The sequence below is a fragment of the Engraulis encrasicolus genome, chromosome 16, assembly GCF_034702125.1.
Source record: "Engraulis encrasicolus isolate BLACKSEA-1 chromosome 16, IST_EnEncr_1.0, whole genome shotgun sequence".
In the NCBI taxonomy this organism is placed as follows: domain Eukaryota; kingdom Metazoa; phylum Chordata; class Actinopteri; order Clupeiformes; family Engraulidae; genus Engraulis; species Engraulis encrasicolus.
Window position 1 is genome coordinate 31,246,058 of NC_085872.1, and position 19,576 is coordinate 31,265,633.

The following is a 19,576-nucleotide window of genomic DNA, read 5'->3' on the forward strand; positions in this document are numbered from 1 at the left end:
CACACACACACACACACACACACACACACACACACACACACACACACACACACACACACACACACACACACACACACACACACACACTTACTCAAAAACTTTCCTTGTATCAGATTCGTTTTTACATTTTATATTTTTTCGTACATGTACACGTTTGTATTCCTCACATAAAAAAACGGCACATAAAATACATGCCGAGTCCAAGACTTCAAGCATGGCACCCAGGTATGCAGTTGGTTGTCTAATATTGACATGTGCATTGGTGTTTCACTGCCATCTACTGGAAACATTTTCAACAGACTACAGACTTGGAAAATTACTCTCATTGGACTGACAACATCCTAAAGTATAGGGCTTATTAACAAGTTATTACATATTCAGAAGGCAGCTTAAATTACTTGATTTGGTCAGACTGAACATAGTAGTTTCATACCCTGGACTCTGGAATGTGTGACCACCTCAACAACACTCAATTCACACCTTGACATGTGACATTTGGAGCCCTTTCAAGTTGGCTTTAGGTTCAGTCTCCTGTGATAAATAGCATAGGCCTTTGCATATGATTACATCATTTATAACTGACAAAGTCTATTAGTAAAGTACTGAAACATTTACAAGCTCCGAAATACTCCAGTTGCGTAAAGGGACACTGTGCAGGAAATGGTCAAAAAGGGTACTGCAACTGCTGCTCATTGAAACTGGGTTGCCTATTGCCAAATTTGATCTTTTCATGAAAGTTTACTAAGAAATAAACTAATATTTTCTAGTATGGCCCAAGTACAGTCAGTTTTACAGCTAAAAATGGCTATTTCTGGAAATTCAAAATGGCGGACCATGGAGAAGATCCAATTGTATGTATGAAAAGTGCAATTTTTCCACTCATAATGAACACTTCGAATTTGATGGTTTGGTTAATATTCATGAAAAAGGTAACATTAGAGAATGGGTAGCATGGATTCTGGAAATAAACAACTAATTATCCCACACAGTGTCCCTTTAAAATTAAACTCTAAACTATTTATTAATTTAAATTTTCTGTGGTTTTAATCACAAAAAAAAACAAAAAACATTTTTCGTGTATAAATAAAGGCCTAAACGGACAGCAGAATGGTTCAGGGAGATCTAGTAGATTTTTTGCTATCTGGCTATTGCAACTTCATTTTCCTGGTATGGGTGCCTGTGACTTAACCTGGCTCTCGCAGATGGATTCACGAAGTGTAACGAAGATGCACGAAGCACTAGGGTCTCGCGAGAGCCAGGCTACCTGTGACTGGCTTCTTGCATCGGGACCTGAGCTGCAGTCCTCACAGTGTGGTATTGCCACCAGGTGGCACTCTTACAACAGCAACACAACACAAGCATAACACAACAGAAGGAGAGTTCAGAAATGCCAAAAATGATGTCCTTTTGTGCTGAGAGTTATGACAACAACAGTGCATTGGAAGTCTTCAGATGTGTCAAAAGGAAAAGTAGAAGTAAAAAGAACCAACCTGTCACAGTTTCCTTCCAATACAAGTAACTTCACTGCCTATAGTAGGCTAGTTAGTTTTCTGTAGACTACTGTATCTGATTCTGCTGGTTGGATCAAATATGTGGGTTTTCCTGTATGGTTTTTAGGGTTTTTCATTAAAAATAAACTCTATCAACCTAATGGAATAGCCTAACTAGGCCCTACGTGGCCAACCGGTAGGGCACTCGTCTGCTATGCGACCGACCCAGGTTCGATTCCCGGCCCAGGTCATTTGCCAACCCTTCCCATCTCTCTCCCCATTCGCTTCCTGTCCGCCTCTCAAACTGTCCTGTCAATAAAGTCGTAAAAGACCAAAAAAAAGTCTCTCTAAATAAAAAGGAATAGGCTAACTGGTGTATCAGCTATGTGATATGTTCTAGTGTTGTACTTTCACTTTTTACTTTTGACTCCTGGAAGTCTTTCATCCGGAGTGACTTTAGATCTTTAGAGAGTCTAGTAGTATTATAGTAGAAGAAAATACATGCTTTATTTGTCTGAAGGAAATGATGGAGATTGGTTAAACATGTCCAAATATCTCTGTGTGAACTGGTCCAAGGTCGGTATGCTTGGGTTTTTGCTCCTGTGGTTTGCTTCATCCTCAGCAGGCTCTGGTTTGTGTGGGGCTCCCGAGACATGGTGCTCCCCCTGCTGCTGGCTGGGGGTTACTGCAGGTGCGTGTTCGACTCTTCCTTCCTGACTGACAGGAGGACCAGCTGCCCCAGCAGCTCCATGAGCCATCAGCAGGACCTGAAACAGATGTCAATGTCGATGTCGATGATCAATTACAGGCAACAACCAATCAGCAAATGCCTACCCGTGAGGTAGAGATGCACTAATGATTAACGATTTGGTGTTTTTCAGGTTTGAATTGGAACAGTTTGTAGAATGGTGGAGGAATAGGTAAATAATAAAACAATCCAATACTCTCAATGAACAAGGCATTTAACTGCACATTGGTCCTGGGAGACTATCCATGGGCTGTGCTTACAGTAACACTAACCATGGGGCAGCCGTGGCCTCGTGGGCTAAAGATCAGAGGGCTGTAGGTTCAAATCCCTCCCTTTCACTCTCTATCTCAATCAATGGCTGACGTGCCCTTGAGCAAGGCACCCTAACCCCACAAAGTTCCAAGGAGTGCAAGCGTCAGCTAAATCTAATGTAACACCACCATAAGTTGCTAGGAATAATATGCATATTATACTGTAAGACTGCCAGTTAAATGGGATATAATGAGATGTATGTATCTCATCCACCATCCTCTTCCTCATCCACTTTGTCAGAAGAAAGCCTTCTATGATACACCACAGGCTAATATGCAATGTAATACGCATCTGTGTGTTCTTATTCATCAGTGCCAATCTCACTGCTCGATTCATTGCTCCCTTATTGTAGCAGGGTCCTTGGCAGCTTCACATCTCTACAATTGTCACATTGTCAATTACCTTGTTGTCTGCTGGTTTCCTCACAGGCTAGCCCTCTGTAGCCGGCCTTGCAGACACAGGTGCAGGAGGTGCCCGTGAGTGCAGGGATGCCGTTGTTCCTGCAGGGGGCGCAGCGGCAGGCGTTGAACTGCTGCATGTACTCCTCCCAGGCCCTCTTGAGGAGCGGGAGCCTCGTGCGGGCCTGCTCTGCTGAAGTGCTGAAGCGCACCATCTCATACACCGGGATGGTCTGTGGTGTATTATGTACATACACACACATGCACGCGTGAACACACGCACGCACGCATGTACACACACGCAGGCACGCACGCACACAGGCACGCACGCACACACACACACACACACACACACACACACACACACACACACACACACACACACACACACACACACACACACACACACACACACACACACACACACACACACACACACACACACACACACACACACAGCAGTATGAACAGACCATTATTAGTAGAGAGGATTATGATGTGGTTAGGGTGGGGGTAAACAAATTGTCTTTAGGGTGGTGGCATCTCTGATACCACACATGCGTCCAGTAATGTCATAACTGTCATAATATGCCACCTATTCGCAGACAAAGGTATATTCTACGCTCAAGTAACTACAGTGCCCTCCATAATTATTGGCACCCCTGGTTGAGATGTGTTAAAAGCCTTAAAATAAATTCAGTGTTTATTGCAGAAGAATACTGTCACACTGAAAATTTTAGGAAAATGTAGCCTTCAACTCAAATGAATTGTAGGAAAATAAAAAAATCCCTGACTAAAAAATAATTATTTTTCATTAAATCACCTGTTCCACAATTATTGGCACCCTTAAGAATTCCCAGGAAATAAATATAATTGAAGCATTTCTGTCATTTCCACAGTAGTTTACAAAGTTTACCAGAGTATGTAGGAACATTTAATTAGTAATTCATCACTTCCTGTTTCCCTGGGGTATAAATATGACGTGACACCGAGGCCATTTCTCTTATCCACTCTTAAACATGGGAAAGACAAAGGAACACAGCATACAAGTGAGGCAGATGTGCGTCGACCTTCACAGGTCAGGCAGAGGCTACAAGAAGATTGCCACTCAACTGCAGCTGCCCATATCTACTGTGAGAGGAATAATTAAGAAGTTCAAAACAACTGGAACAGTGGTAAACAAGCCTGGACGAGGACCCAAGTTTATTTTGCCACCACGCACAGTGAGGAGGATGGTAAGAGAAATCAAAATATCTCCAAAGCTCACTGTTACAGAATTACAACAAATGGTAGCCTCCTGGGGTCACAAAGTCTCCAAATCAACCATCAGGCGCTGTCTACACGGCAACAAGCTGTTTGGGAGGCATGCACGGAGAAAACCTTTCCTCACCCACAATCATAAACGCAAACGTCTGGAGTTCGCCAAGCGGTATTGGGGCTTCAACTGGGACCGTGTGCTTTGGTCAGATGAGACCAAGATTGAGCTTTTTGGCAACAAACACTCTAAGTGGGTCTGGCGTGCCACGAAAGATGCGCATGCTGAAAAGCACCTCATACCCACTGTGAAGTATGGGGGTGGGTCAGTGATGCTGTGGGGCTGTTTCGCTTCCAAAGGCCCTGGGAAGCTTGTTAGGGTGCATGGCATCATGAATGCTTTGAAATACCAGGACATTTTAAATCAAAATCTGTTGCCCTCTGCCCGAAAGCTGAAGATGGGTCGTCACTGGGTCTTTCAGCAAGACAATGACCCTAAACATATGGCCAAATCTACACAGAAATGGTTAACCAGACACAAAATCAAGCTCCTCCCATGGCCATCTCAGTCCCCAGACCTCAACCCCATTGAGAACCTGTGGGGTGAGCTGAAGAGGAGAGTACAGAGGAGAGGACCCAGGTCTCTGGATGATTTAGAGAGATTCTGCAAAGAGGAATGGCTGAAGATCCCTCTTTCTGTCTTTTCCCATCATTATAGGAGAAGATTAGGTGCTGTTTTGTTGGCAAAAGGGGGTTGTACAAAATATTAACAACAGGGGTGCTAATAATTGTGACACACATTATTTGATGTCAAATAATTATTTCTTTATGTGGGATTTTTTTCCCACTGAATAAATGCACTTGTATTGAAGGTTGGATTTTTCTCTTTTTTTCCATTAAGGTCCCATATTATTTAGAGAAAAATAATAATAATTGGAAGCTAAAAAACACATCTCAACCAGGGGTGCCAATAATAATGGAGGGCACTGTATATTCTTTTACATGTCCCCATAATGAAGACAAAATTTTGGTAGAGCTGCTTTCATCTACTGTGCCTTAACTGCTTGGAATGAGATTCAAAAAGCGCTATAACTCCAAACAACTTGCTGTTTTTATGTTTTTATGAATTCAAATTCAAATCTTACCTCAACCACACATTCCAATCTGTTTGCACTTTTTAAAACATCTAATATTGTTTTATGTACCTTTTATTCTTGTACTTTTTATGTTTACACTTATTTTAATCTTTTCTGGGGGGTTTCCAGCATCCTGTCTACAGTAATGTGTTGTGTTCAGTGCTGCTGTCTTGCCCAGGGCTCACTTGTGCAACAGATATCTATCTTAATGTTATTTTGATTCCCTGGTTAATCAAAGGTAAAATTATAACAAAAATAACACCAGGAACCATACGTGTACTGTACATATATGATATTGGCATGACATGTATTACCTCAAAGTCAATGAGATCGGGGCTGTACTTCAGTGATTTGCCCCATGTTCTGAAAGCGTCTGCATCAACTGCCTTCTTGACGGCTTTCATGCCAGGAAGAGACCCTCCTTTGGCCTGTATGAATGTGTCTTTGATTATGCTTCTGTGTGCACCACTTCCTACAGACAAAAGAGGGAAAACATTTCATTAGTGTAATCTCGTTATTCTTTTCCTAGTGCTTATAACTGCAATTTCATTGACATGGTTTTCTCTGGTAGAATACTGCTTAACCGTGTGGATGAAGTTAGTGAGTGATGGCATATCATTTAGTGTGCTACAATTAGTACACTAAATACAACAGGCTTAGTTGTCCATCACAACCAGATATTAGTGATTGGTTAAATGTAAATCCAGTTTGTCATCGCTATTTTTTAAAGTACATTCATGGTATGAGGGGATGGCTTATCAAGCTATCCATATGTCGTAGGAACTATTTGATTTGTCGGTTTTGCATTTAGGATGTTCGCTTTCGCTTTCGCTTTTAATGGTGACGGAAGTCCTTATGGTGATAATGAAATGGATTGTTATCACCATTATCAATATAATTATCATGTTTAATTACTGTTAGGCTGATGTTTATGGCAAATGTATCATATGATTGTCTCATGTTAATTTAATATGGTGTGTCATGCTGAGCCTTTGGTGTGCAGTATGTGTGCTGTTGTCATTATGTTACTCAGATGTAAACTGTGACATTTCACCTCATTGTGATAAAAAAGCAAACATCACATACTATACACTGACAACGACTTAGGCCAAAACAGGCCTGCAGTGTAGGCCTACATGCTACTAATGAATAATGATGACAACCGTGACAGTGCAGGGTTCTTGCACCCCAAAGTCATATTTCATCCAGAAAGTTAGGCACACACCCCTTCCCACATCAAGTCAATGGGCCTTTCTCAAAACCTAGTGCAGTGCACTTCCAAGTGTATCAGCCTAATTAATCACGCCCAGTGATTGGATACTCTTTGGTGAACTCTACGGAATATCCAATCACTGGGTGTGACTAATAAAGAGTATCCAATCACTGGGCGTGACTAATTAGGCTGATACACTTGGAAGTGCACTGCACTAGGTTTTGAGAAAGGCCCAAAATCACAGCAAAAGCTAGGAGGCCTAAGCACCAGTATACCATGGATGTAAATACAGCTGAAAAGGTGTAATGGTGGCAGTTCTGAAGTTGCACAAGACAAGTGATAAGGTTGTGTAGACACAGTGAATCAGCTTCAGTGGTCCTGGTGGAGTGTTTACAAATGAGTGGGCCTACTGCAGTACACAGGACAGTATGCAGGAAGATTATGAAAAAGATCTCCTTACCAGATCGCACGCTGGCCTTCTTGACACAGCCACTAAATTCCACATCCAGCTCGATTTTTAAACCACCATCCCCGTCACCACCATCACCACCATCACCGCCATCACCATCACCATCACCATCACCATCACCATCACCTCCACTGTAGGACAGGGCCAAGGCCACTCCAAGGCATTTTGTGACCATTTCACTCGACACATCTGAAAGAAAAAAAGGTTCAGCACAAAAGCTATTCTGTGAAGCTATTCTGTGTTTGGACTCACCCAAACATGTTTCACATTACATGTTTGCATTATATCAGAATCCCAATTCAGCAAGTGTGCTGACCAGCTCTCCTCATGGCCTCCTTGTCCACAATGGCCACGTGCTCCACTGTTCCTCCCATGGAGCCGTGCGTGACATGGTGGGTGCCGTACTTGTTGAGGAAGTGTGAATAGGAGCCGAAGTCGTACTCCTCAGGCAGGTCCATGAGGGACTGCAGCATCTCCTCATCCAACACCAAGTCCCTGCTCCTCATCTTAAACTGGGCCGTCTGCACGCTGGACACAAACCTCGCCACGCCCACCTCCTACACAACACAGGATAACAGTCACATCTTGAATAGTAGGCCTACTACAGGACTGACAACATTACAACGTTACAAAAATAGGCCTATGTCTTTATTGTGAAGTGTAAAGATAGGATAGGATAACCGTCACATCTTGAATAGTAGGGATTACAGTCACATCTTGAATAGCAGGCCTACTAAAACATTAACAACATTACAACGTTACAAAAATAGGCCTATATCTTTATTGTGAAGTGTTGATGAGGACACAGACATGTACTTCACCTGACTTGCATACTGTGATATGCCAATGAAGAACTGTGACTCCTTGCTTCCTGAAGCACTGAAATTCAATAACTTTTCAATCCCTAGAGAGAACCCCCATTTATGACTTTTTAATCTTTCTTCATTTTTCAGAAAGCTTGTGACATCCTCATAGTACTCCGAGGAGCCTTGTGTTCTGGCTTGGGCCTGAAAGAAGAAAACAACAACAAATTGACATGGTTCAGATAAGATCATTATGATTGAAGGCCACATTTTAAAGTTTTGCAACCAATTCATCTACGTACCAAGAAACGGTATGAAAGGAAGTTGTATGGTCTCCTGTAGTATTTCTCGTCATCATTATAGTAAAGATTCTCACAAAAGGCATCGTATGTGAGTTGTCGCCACTCTCCGTTGTAGACATATTCACAAGTCCCACCATAGTATGCAGGGTCCAAGACAGGCAGGGCAAACTCACCAGTTAACGCATTGTAGCTGGAAAAAAAGAATTCATATTTGATCATATTTGATGTACTGTGTGCGTGTGTGTGTGTGTGCGTGTGTGCGTATGTGCGTGTGTGTGTGTGTGTGTGCGTGCTTGCGTGCGTGCTTGCGTGCGTCCATTGCCATGTCTTACCCTTGTGCAGCTCGTTGAGATCCTGGGATGGGCTCCAGGCCAGCACACTTGTCATCCCTCACATCTACCTCCTCACACCCGTGCTCGTCTGCTCCATCCTGGCAGTCGTTCTCTCCATTACACCTTAGATGCTGGCTTATACACCGCCCTGACAACCCATACATGCCACTCAATTACCGGTACATTACATGACATTACATTTGGCCATTGCAGGGACAGCTTAAAGGAACAGTCCGCCTCATTTCAAGGAATTGCTCATATGTTGTAAAGTCCCAGAAAAAAATGATAATACAGGATTTCCTTCTATGTGTTTGCATAGCCTAGTTTAACAGTATAGCCAAAATAAGCGTACGTGCGTACGTGCGTGCGTGCGTGCATGATGGAGGGGGAGAGAGAGAGAGAGAGAGAGAGAGAGAGAGAGAGAGAGAGAGAGAGAGAGAGAGAGAGAGAGAGAGAGAGAGAGAGAGAAAACATTCATGTATAAGTAACCTATGTGTGTGATTATTGTCAACCCATTGGTGTGTGATTATTGTCAATGTGTTTATCAGTATGTTTCGTTTAACTGCATATTGGAGTCCGGTCAAATGCTATTTCAATCTTCTGATGCTAACGCTTGCTATATACACGCAGATTTTTGACAGCAAAGTACACTTGGCCTTAAATTTGACTAATTCTCTAGTGGTAGCAGCACTAACCTCTCTCATTGCAGGAAAACGCCTCTCCACACTGGTTGACTTGTGGGCATGCTACAGCTGGTGGTGGACAGTCCTTCTCATCCCACTGGCTGTCCAGGCACTCTGCCCCACCAAACTGGGATGGCTGCTCCAGAGCCCGGAATCGGAACTAGAGGAACACACACAAAGTGCAAGAACTCTATGCCAAGGCCCTACTGTTCTGAAATGTTCTGTATGCCATACAAATGGACATGGACAGTGTAGGATACAATGCTCTTACATTATTACAGTTTCTTAGCTCCTTATTCTGAAAATGTTGAATTTGGAATTTGGTAGGCCAAAATCGTGATATAATAAATCACTGGCACAGTGGGAGAAAAAAGTGGTGAGGAAGAAGTGATCCTGAGAGCAGCACCTGTAGGTTTCAACTTCAAAAAACAATTCAAGGTACACTTATCTCCCAACAAATAAATATGTTAGCGTTAGCCCAGCAAATACAGCTACAAGTTACAAGTCTTACCGTTTTCTTTTTACATCCACCGCAGGAGGTCCAAGATGACCATTCACTTAACCTGCAGTCAATCGGTGCTGGTCGGTTCTCACTTCTGGCTTTTCTAATTATGCTATTGGTAGTCCTTTGAACAGATATAACACTTCATTACATTTTACAAATAATCATATTTCAGATAAATTGTGTAAATAAGAATGTACGCAAAACAGGGCATATACCTATCCCTATCATGCTGCACCCAACTGATTGTCTCATTTGTGAGGCATTGCTGAACGCAAACTAACAAAAAATAAGCTGAAATGTGTTTTATCTTCATTTCAATGAGTAGAGTCTTCTGTGCTGGATATCCGGCTTGATAGACAGCTTGTTCAAGAGACTTGCATACAGTCATTGGTTTGAAGAGATGGCATCCATGTGCATGACAACTAGGTGGAGTTAATGATTTGTAAAAAGGTAAACACATACACCGTTTATTTGCTGTGGATGAATCAATGGTGCTTGATGCAATGTCTCTCTCTCTCTCTCTCTCTCTCTCTCTCTCTCTCTCTCTCTCTCTCTCTCTCTCTCTCTCTCTCTCTCTCTCTCTCTCTTACACACACACAGACACAGACACAGACACACTCTCTCTCTCTCTCTCTCACACACACACACACACACACACACACACGCGCACACACACGCACACACACGCACACACACACACACACACGCACACACGCACACACACACACACACACACACACACACACACACACACACACACACACACAGACAGACAGACACAGACACAGACACACACACTCTCTCTCTCCCTCTCCCTCTCTCTCTCTCTCTCTCACTATATTTTTCACATAGGCCTATACAATTATGTAGGTTTTTATTGAAGTGTGCATTGGTGTTTCACTGCCATCTGCTGGGGAAAACATAGACTACAAAGGACTGTTTCATAGAGGTTTCATTTGTCTTTCAAAACATACAAAGTGAAAAACGGGTAGGCCTACAACTCACAATGGCAAGGAAATAACACAACAATGGAAACATTAAATGTAGCTGTAGCAGAGCAGAAATTATGTGAAAAGGCTAGAATGACATCACCGCTGATCCTGCCAGCAATGGAAGCTGTTGCATCATAGCGGGCTATACCCAGATGTAAAAATCATTCTGGACAATGGGAACACTCCGTTGCTATATTTAGGCTGTGAGGAGAAACTGTTTCTTTGGGAATGGGCGGGCAGGTCAGTGGAGTAATACCAATTGTGGCAGCCAGTAGGTGTGGTGATGTCAACATGTGGCCACCAAGGGGTGCGTTCCAATATGCGACCTTGCATCCTCTACTTGTGCTTGTGGCCTCGTACCAGGAAGTAATATGTCATGATGATATCACTGACAACAGCATTATATTTCAATATCTTGCAAGGGCTCAATTGTAAAGTAATTTTCATTTCATTTCATTTGCAAACTGGATGGTGAATGTAGAATAGTCCCCCACTCCCCCCTCTCCGCGCCGGGCGGATCGAGTTGAAAAAAGCTCAACTCAAGGCTGAAAACCCGCGGCGGATTTCCAGATGTTCGCTAGGAGACCGTTATCAACGTTCATATCAGATTCACTATATCCAACGTTAGGAGATCAAGAAAATAGCTAGTCTTCTATTCATTTACATAGATGAATGGACAAAGCATTTTGTGTATGTTTTCACAACATTTAATGACACAACACCATCGATTAGGCTACGTTGTGAGTGACAGTTGAGTCGTTACGTATTCGAATGGGCAGTGGATCCGCGCTCGGTGTGGTCACTTCTGATTAATCAGCCTGTAGGCAGATTGTAGGCAGAAATCCGCGGTCTGTGTGATCGCGCCCTAAGCCATAATATTCCTGGGGGCCTTATCTGAAGGGAAGCGTTCAAGCATCGACGTCTGGAAAGGGGTGGTGGGCCTTTGTGTGAAGGCTTGTATTGCAGAGCTTGAGCACAAGTTGTAGCACTCTCTCACAGTAAGTACAACAGTGGTCTCCAATTACTTTTCCTCAACGGCCAAATTATGTAGCGCAAATGAGGCTGAGGGCCAAACAAATCGCCCAAGCGTAAGGCTACAGATAGGGCACATGTATGTTTTCATTCGTTCCAACCTCACGGCGGGCCAAATGTTTGCCATGCCCGGGCCGGACCTGGCCCGCGGGCCTCCATTTGGAGACCACTGAAGTACGACTTCATTCTACTTTTGAGTTTTTCTCTTTAAAAAAGAAAAAAAGTCCAAAGTATCAGTTCAGTGCTGTGTGCAGATCTACATCTGGGGTGTGGAAGGAACAGTTTGCAATTAGGGTAAGGTGTTATTACTCACAGTTAACCCTATGCTATATTACCAGGAGCTGCCTGGGGCTTGGGCACCAAAGCCTCCACCAGTCAAGTGATTATACTACCACTGTCCAAACAGGGTGCTGAGGCTAACAAATATGTAACTGCCTCTGATAAAAGCAAATGTCTTTAGCTTAACATTTGCTGTTCTCCATACCAGTTCTGTTTTTGGTCTGGGCCCTCATTTCCTTGCTGTGTGTCTGGGTGAAATGTCCAACGCTGTCTGCTGACTGTCAGGGAGGAGATGGAGATGGTGGTGATGTATTATGGAACTCCCAGACATCGGTGTTCCTCCTCTACCATGTTGGCTCCCGCAGAAGCGTTCGTCTGGAACGAGTTGCTTCAACCTCTTTGGGGTCAGGGTTCCTTGTTGTTCATTCGCCTCTTTGGAGAGGAGCAGGATGTCATTTACTGTAGTTCCTCCACCCTTTCCTTATGTCAGAAGGGTAGGGCAGTCATGGGTAAGTGGTTAGGGCATCAGACTTGTAACCTAAAGGTTGCGGGTTCGACTCCCGACCCGCCAGGTTGGTAGGAGAGTAATTTACCAGTGCTATCCTCCATGACTGAGGTACCCTGTGCATGGTACCGTCTCGCCACATTGCTCCCTTTCGGGCACTATTGGAAGCTACACCCTTGCACGGGTGAGGCATAGATGCAATTTCGTTGTGTGCAGTGTACACTTGTGTGCGGTGAAGTGCTGAGTCACAATGACAATAGGAGTTGGAGTTTCCCAGTTGGGCTTTCAATGCTTTCACTCTTGTAAGATGAGAAACAACGCCGGGGTGATGTCCCATGAAGGAACAGTGCCGGAGTGTTCTCCGACCCTGCCTTTTTGAAATTGTGCATGATGACGACAACAGGTTGTTCCATCGCCATCTCATTCCCCTCCTCATTCCCCTCCTCATTCTTGTTGAAAGGGTTTCTTGCTGCCTTGCTGATAACATAACGATGATGCGAAGAGTCTGGGTGCGTTCCAATATGTGACCTTGCGTCCTCCACTTGTGCTTGTGGCCTCGTACCAGGAAGTAATACGTCATAATACCATCACTGACATCAACATTATATTTCAATATCTAGCAAAAGCTCAATTGTAAAGTGATGTTCTCATTTGCAAACTGGATGGTGAATGAAGAATAGTCCTCCAAAAATTGTTTTGGCTAGGCTGATAGCGGGTAAACTTCATTGCTTTCTCCACGGAGGAGAGACGTCAGCAAAACGTGAGGCCACAAGTAGAGGACACAAGGTCACATATTGGAACGCACTCTCTGTCTCCAGCAGATTAGTGACATCTGGCCACTACAGTTGTATATTTCAGATGGATTCTTCCGAAGGACAAAATACAGTCTTTAATGAAGGCTGCCAATGTCATTTATCATAATTTGTGACAGTTTCAATGCAGATTCATGAAGGCAGACTGATACCTTCAACCCTGGGGCAACGGTGTGCACCAAGCATGCAGCAGGGTAGCCTATTGGGAAATTACATAAGATGAGAGGGGAAGGATACTCAGAGGGAATGTGTTTTTCTGTGTTTGTTGGTTTGAGATTGTACTTGTCTGTTGGTTCGGGGGTGCAATTGTTCATATTATTTGTTTTGGTTTATTTTTGGTATATTTTATTACATTGTATTATTGTATTAGGCGATCTTTCACTTACCTGACTATAAAGCTCTTTATGTCTGAGGTCCAGTCGTGGCTTAGTTGGTTGGGCACTGCACTGCTATGCAGGCGACTCAGGTTCAATTCTCGACCCGGGTCATTTCCCAATTCTCGACCCGGGTCATTTCCCAATTCTCGACCCGGGTCATTTCCCAATTCCTGACCCGGGTCATTTCCCAATTCTCGACCCGGGTCATTTCCCAATTCCAAACCCGGGTCATTTCCCAATTCTCGACCCGGGTCATTTCCCAATTCCAAACCCGGGTCATTTCCCAATTCTCGACCAGGGTCATTTCCCAATTCTCGACCCGGGTCATTTCCCAATTCTCGACCCGGGTCATTTCCCAATTCTCCACCGTCTCTCTCTCCCACTCATTTCCTGTCCCCCTCTTCACTGTCCTGTCTAAATAAAGATGAATAAATTTAAAAAAGTTCATTATGTCTAGTAGCCTAAATTGCAATGTAATAACGAATATTGAGTGTGCAGGCCTGTCACGTGTTTAGGCCTAGCCTATATGCAGACCTACTAGGATTATTAGGCCTGGGCCTACTTAGCCTATTTAGAATAGAATGTGAATTTCTTACTTTATTTTTTATTTTTACATTAGCCTACTACTTATTAGGATATTTAATTTGTGTATATGCCTAAATAACATTTGGTTGTTCAATCTGAGATATATTGTGTTCTTCCTTGTGAATAGCCTTCAAGCTTCATTGGAAGGAAAAGGGAGGGGGCTGATCTCAAGGCAACCGGGAGGTACTACTTCAGAGTAGCCAGATGCGCTGAACGAGAGGACGGAACCGTGCCGCGCGGACAGCAAATTGACAATTTTGCAAATATTGACCGAAGAAGACTAATCCACGCTACGAGTCCATCTGAATTAGAATCTGGTGAGAAGTTGAAGGGAATTTTACGGCAAGTGAAAAGTGGCTATCTTGAAGTTTCTTAAAGTAAACGTGGAGTTTTTTTTGGCGCTATAGGGTCACGTTCTGCGAACAGTCGAAACCTTTGAGAGCACATTTTCACGGCAGAGAAACGTCACATTTCAGTCAGAGTCAATGCAACGACTACTGTGTGAGAAAATGGTCCCAGAGACGAGAAATGGGGGGACCTCTGTACTGAATAATAACGATCTCAAGGACCACAGTAGAAAAAGGCTGCTCGTAGGTCTGGATGTCTTCTGCTTATTTTTGGGTAAGTGTTGTCATTCGTTTCGTTGACAGTCAATTGAGTCATGTTTTAGATGAATGTAATGTAAAGTAGCCTTGTGTTCTTTCAGCTTTTTAATGTTTTTATTTTCCTTATGTTCTTTTCCTAATGCTCTTTTTGCCTTAGGCCTACTTGAAAACAGTGCTTCCCCTCCCAAACATCCTTGCCCAGTAACATGTAGGCCTGCAATAGGAATAATCTGTAGCCTATTGATGATGATGATGATGGTGGTGGTGGTGGTGGTGGTGGTAATGATGATGATGGTGATAATAATTACTATTTTCCCAAAGATAGAGCCTTTATTTCAGGATTGAAGGTTAGACTGTTTAATAGTTTAAAATGTGCATACTATTTTATGTTGTTCAAGGACACTTGCAGTAGCCTAGTCTCACATTTTTCTTTGAATATGTAGGCTATTGTTGTTACAGATGGCTTTTGTAATTTCACTGGCATCATTAAATATAGGCCGCTTCCTGTAGCCTATTATTTTGCTGTAGCATTCTTAAGCAAGACCCATTATCAGCATCAAGCTGGGCATCATCAATTTCTCTTCGATGGCAATAGGACACAATTATCATCTTCTTTCGAACTGGCTCAGTCCCATATACACACAAAACCTGGCATACTGATTGTGTAAATGTGCAAACCTTCATGTTAAATTCACTTCGTATGCACGATGGATATGGTGATTTACAGGTCTGGGAGTTTCAAAGTGCTGCAGATGGATGTGATTTTTTTTTTCTGGGTGAAAAAAACACTCCACTGGAATGTTACTACAAAGTGAAATGTTTTCACTAGACCTGATGGTTTCACTTAGGAGTTTTCCCTCAGAATGTCTTGCATTCCAAACCATTCATTTCGGAGGTGTGTGTGTCTTAAAGAAAACACAAGAAAGATGTCCAGACGTTGAAGTTGGGTTTTTAGAAATGGAGGAAGTGAAATGAGATATGGGTCTTATTTTCCTCAGGGACAGAAAGGGGGACCAGGGTTATTATTATTTTACCATTTGACATGCAGCCATTTAAAAGTAAGAAACAGAAAAAAGGGGAAAGGCATCTGTTCAAAAAGAAAAGGCATAAAACCAGTTGATATAAAAACAAATCATGTGTCTTCTCAAGAGTTATTCTACTACTAATGTTACTGGTGTTATTACTACTCGGTTATTGTCATGGTGTTTATTGCATATCTACAGTATGCAGCTTGTAAACAATGTTGCCATATCAGAGTCTATTGAAAGTTGTGATAGAATTGTCTGCACATCATCACTAAGACTTAAAATATTTATTTTCTTGAAGCTTTTAGTGCTGTGAAGTTGAGCAGGGGTATTTGCACTAGCCAGTTGGACACCCTGCTGTTTTGAAACAGGTGCTTAAGGGACTTCAGTGTTATGGTAGGCCTACTTTCTCCTGTGATTTGTGTGGGGAAATCTCTCTCTCTCTCTCTCTCTCTCTCTCTCTCTCTCTCTCTCTCTCTCTCTCTCTCTCTCTCTCTCTCTCTCTCTCTCTCTCTCTCTCTCTCTCTCTCTCTCTATCTCTCTCTCTGCCTGTGGGGTGTGTGTTCCCCAAATACACATAAAACTGCACTGCTGTTTTGTCTCTGCTGTTTTGCCTCTAACCTAAACCTAAGTAGACCGCAAAGACACATAGTAATATCAAGATGGTATCTCCTTATCTTCTTATAGCTGTTTGTTCAGCTTGTTGGAAAATAACAAATGCTAACGCTCTAAATAACATGCAAATATTGGGATTTAAGCAAAGCCTCAGCGAGGGGAAGGGTGGGGTTCCATTGAAATGTTAGCTCAAACGACAGTCGCCATTCACCAGAAACACAGACAAATAGCCTATCTTAAAGTTAACCTGATGGAGTGTTTGGTGCAGTAATTTCTAGAATTACAAGATAGGCTATCAGAAATGTACTGTAATTATTTTATGCACATGAAGGACAGAAGTTCCAGGTAACAGCAGGTCCATGTAAAAGGTCTGCCTTTATTATAGCTGTGATGCACTTTGAGTCTTCACTTGAGTGTGATTTGATTCCATGCACAGTCCCCTCTCGTCTGTTTCATTTTGATAATTATGATGAGTGGAGGTGCAAAACGCACACCAGAAACAGAGGTGCTAGCAACCAGAAAATACAATTGTAGGAGGAGAGAAGTTCCGCACACTCACAAGTTAAATAAACAGTTTTTAATGTGACAACGTTTCGGCCTGTCGGCCTTCTTCAGGTCACGTGTAACCGACCTGAAGAAGGCCGACAGGCCGAAACGTCACATTAAAAACTGTTTATTTAACTTGTGAGTGTGCGGAACTTCTCTCCTCCTACAATCATTTTGATAATTAGTCTACATAGTTTTCATTGGTCACGTCAGGTGTACTGTATGTTTCAATGTGCTGCAGAGTTCACTGTTTGGTTCATACTTTTCCTAAAGCTTTGTAATCTCCACAAAACCACCTTATTAACTAAAGCTGATCCCTATCCCTGCAAAAAAACATGACTGCTCATGTGCCTTGACTTGAATCGGGATTAGGAATTGTCACCTCCGCTTGTTGTTATTTGTCTAAACGGGGTGCAGTAACCGCTGCTAGCCAACTGGTCATGTTTTAAAGAGTGGTAACTAAATGGCATCATTAGTAAATATTATCAAGTGTAAAAGTTTAAAGTTTGCAAGACCACTGAGTATTGCTTGTTTGGGCCAGTATATGGTGGTCAGCAGTAGCAGCATCTGAGGCTTTGTGGTCAGTGGTGCCTTGGTGGTGGTGTTACTCCACCGACCGAATGAATCATCCCCTCTAGTAGAACATACCAGCTCAGCTAGCCTGTAAATGTCATGCTGTGGCATCCTAACTGGCTCGACTTCCCATATTCATTGACCCCAATAAGTAAAAAAAAAAGAAAATACACCCCAAACTTTTCATTAAGGGGTAGTGCCCGTGTTATTTCCCAGAGATATGCCCTAATTATGGAAAGGTTTTTTTGTGGGCTTGCAGTGTTTTGCTCAGTGTGTGTTTAGTTGACCTCAGAGAACACCCAAGTACAAGGAGACTGGTGTTTTACCAGTGAAAGATGTGGCTGACGGGAACTGACCACAGCTGGGAAGTGGTTGAAGGAGCGCTCGGGTAATCACTGTCCCCCATGCGAACGACAACTTGGGGGCCACCACGATGGGATAGCGTGGGAGAAAATCCCCCTTTTTGTCCCGATATCCTAATTCAGAGTTTTCAGAATTGTTCTTCAGCACGAGTTCAGCAGCCGCTTTGGATTTCACCTGATGTGGGCCTTGCCCTTTTAAATGGCTGTTACGGTCATCTCGGTGCTGAATGAAAAGGTAGCCTGTGTGCGTACGTACGTAAACCCTAACAGGTCCAGTTAGGGTTTAATGTTAGCTAATCAGCTTAATGTTGCCATAGGCTGACGCCATACTTCCCCAGCTTACATTGACCTATGAGTCCTCCATTCATAGAATATGTAGATGGAAAACATCTACCTCATTTGAACAGCGTAACAGTACAACAGTTGGAGAAATTAAATTGGTAAAAAATCTGAAATCTGACAGTCATTGTGGGCATTTCCAGTTTGCTTACATAAACTGTCAGTATATTGGGCATTTATGTTCTACAGCAGTGGTTCTCAACCTTTTTTCTCACCCCCCCCCGACCTCATCATAAGACTGGCAACGTTCCCTTAGTATTAAAAAAAATAAATGGACTAATGCCCCAAAATGACAACTAAGTACCACCCTCTTTCAGCTGTATCCTTATCAACACCCTCCAAGAGCTCCCAAACGCTCCCTGGGGGGCTATACCGCCCCCGTTGAGAAACACTACTCCAGTATGCATGTTTCAATAGGATGTTATTCTGTTAAAGCAGTGCAGTGGAAGGAAGGCCACATATTTGAGTAGCAGAGCTAGAGAACAGTGACACATACAATACATCAGAACAGCCTGTCTTGCAGTCTTGTTTTCATTTTTCTGAGTGTACACTTGGCCTTTAAGAGAAAGAGTAATACCAGAGAGTGGAAACTTTGTGTGGGTTTATTTGAACTGCAAGCTACTACTATGACGCCCTCGACTGGGTGGGATTCTAGTTCTCCTCCTGCTCTCTGCTATGCTGTCTTGGACTGTACAGTTACAACCAACAGGTTGAGTACTCAGGCTGGCTGTGCTTTGGGAAGTAGTGGCAGTGGTGGACTTGTAGCGGTGGTGGACTTGACTATCACTGAGGAGCTGATTGCTGCTGCCTGATTGTATTCGTCCTCAGGCCTGTGCCTGATGTAGCTGCTCTGTGCCATCATCACAGTAGATGGGCACTGCTTGTCTTTAGCCTATATGTGTGCACAGGACAGAAGTTAACCAGTTATTCTATTCTTTTCCCAGCCAGCTATGGAGTGTAAAACCAGTTGTGCTATATGCTGTATTACTTACATTCGTTGACATATATCCAGGGTGCGATTTGTAGGGGGGGATGGGGGGGATTGTGCCCCCTTCTGGTCTTGATATCGCCACTTTTTCCACATGAATTTATCACAGTTTAATGTAATTCCATTGATATTGCTTACAATCTGAAACATATCCCCCCTTCTGGTTTTCCGACAAATCGCACCCTGAATATATCTATCTATACTGCTACGTTTGATTGTTTTGGAGGATGTGTTTTCTTGAGAACAATGGATAGCAGACACTTAAACGGCTGTCTCTGGCACAAGTTTTGATGCCC

General features: G+C 43.1%; 2 protein-coding genes across 3 annotated transcripts in view; one reads left to right on the forward strand and one right to left on the reverse strand.

The window, feature by feature from the left end:
• Positions 1–107: 107 nt before the first annotated feature.
• On the reverse strand, positions 108–10,059 carry LOC134465613 (complement component C8 alpha chain-like). The gene is made up of 11 exons (XM_063219375.1): positions 9,861–10,059; positions 9,652–9,766; positions 9,153–9,300; positions 8,458–8,605; positions 8,126–8,315; positions 7,842–8,027; positions 7,337–7,577; positions 7,012–7,209; positions 5,653–5,810; positions 2,953–3,181; positions 108–2,257 (listed from the first exon to the last, which is right to left on the reverse strand). Exons 1-11 carry the CDS (start codon positions 10,031–10,033, stop codon positions 2,109–2,111), a joined length of 1,935 nt encoding a protein of 644 aa, XP_063075445.1. The 5' UTR covers positions 10,034–10,059; the 3' UTR covers positions 108–2,108.
• A 4,348-nt stretch (positions 10,060–14,407) lies between these two features.
• LOC134465614 (phospholipid phosphatase 3-like) overlaps positions 14,408–19,576 on the forward strand; it is a 14,996-nt gene continuing 9,827 nt past the window's right edge. For both annotated transcript variants that reach the window (XM_063219378.1, XM_063219377.1), the window contains exon 1: positions 14,408–14,848. In XM_063219378.1, the coding sequence (XP_063075448.1) occupies positions 14,713–14,848 (136 nt within the window). In that variant the 5' untranslated portion in view covers positions 14,408–14,712. The remainder of the gene's footprint in view (positions 14,849–19,576) is intronic.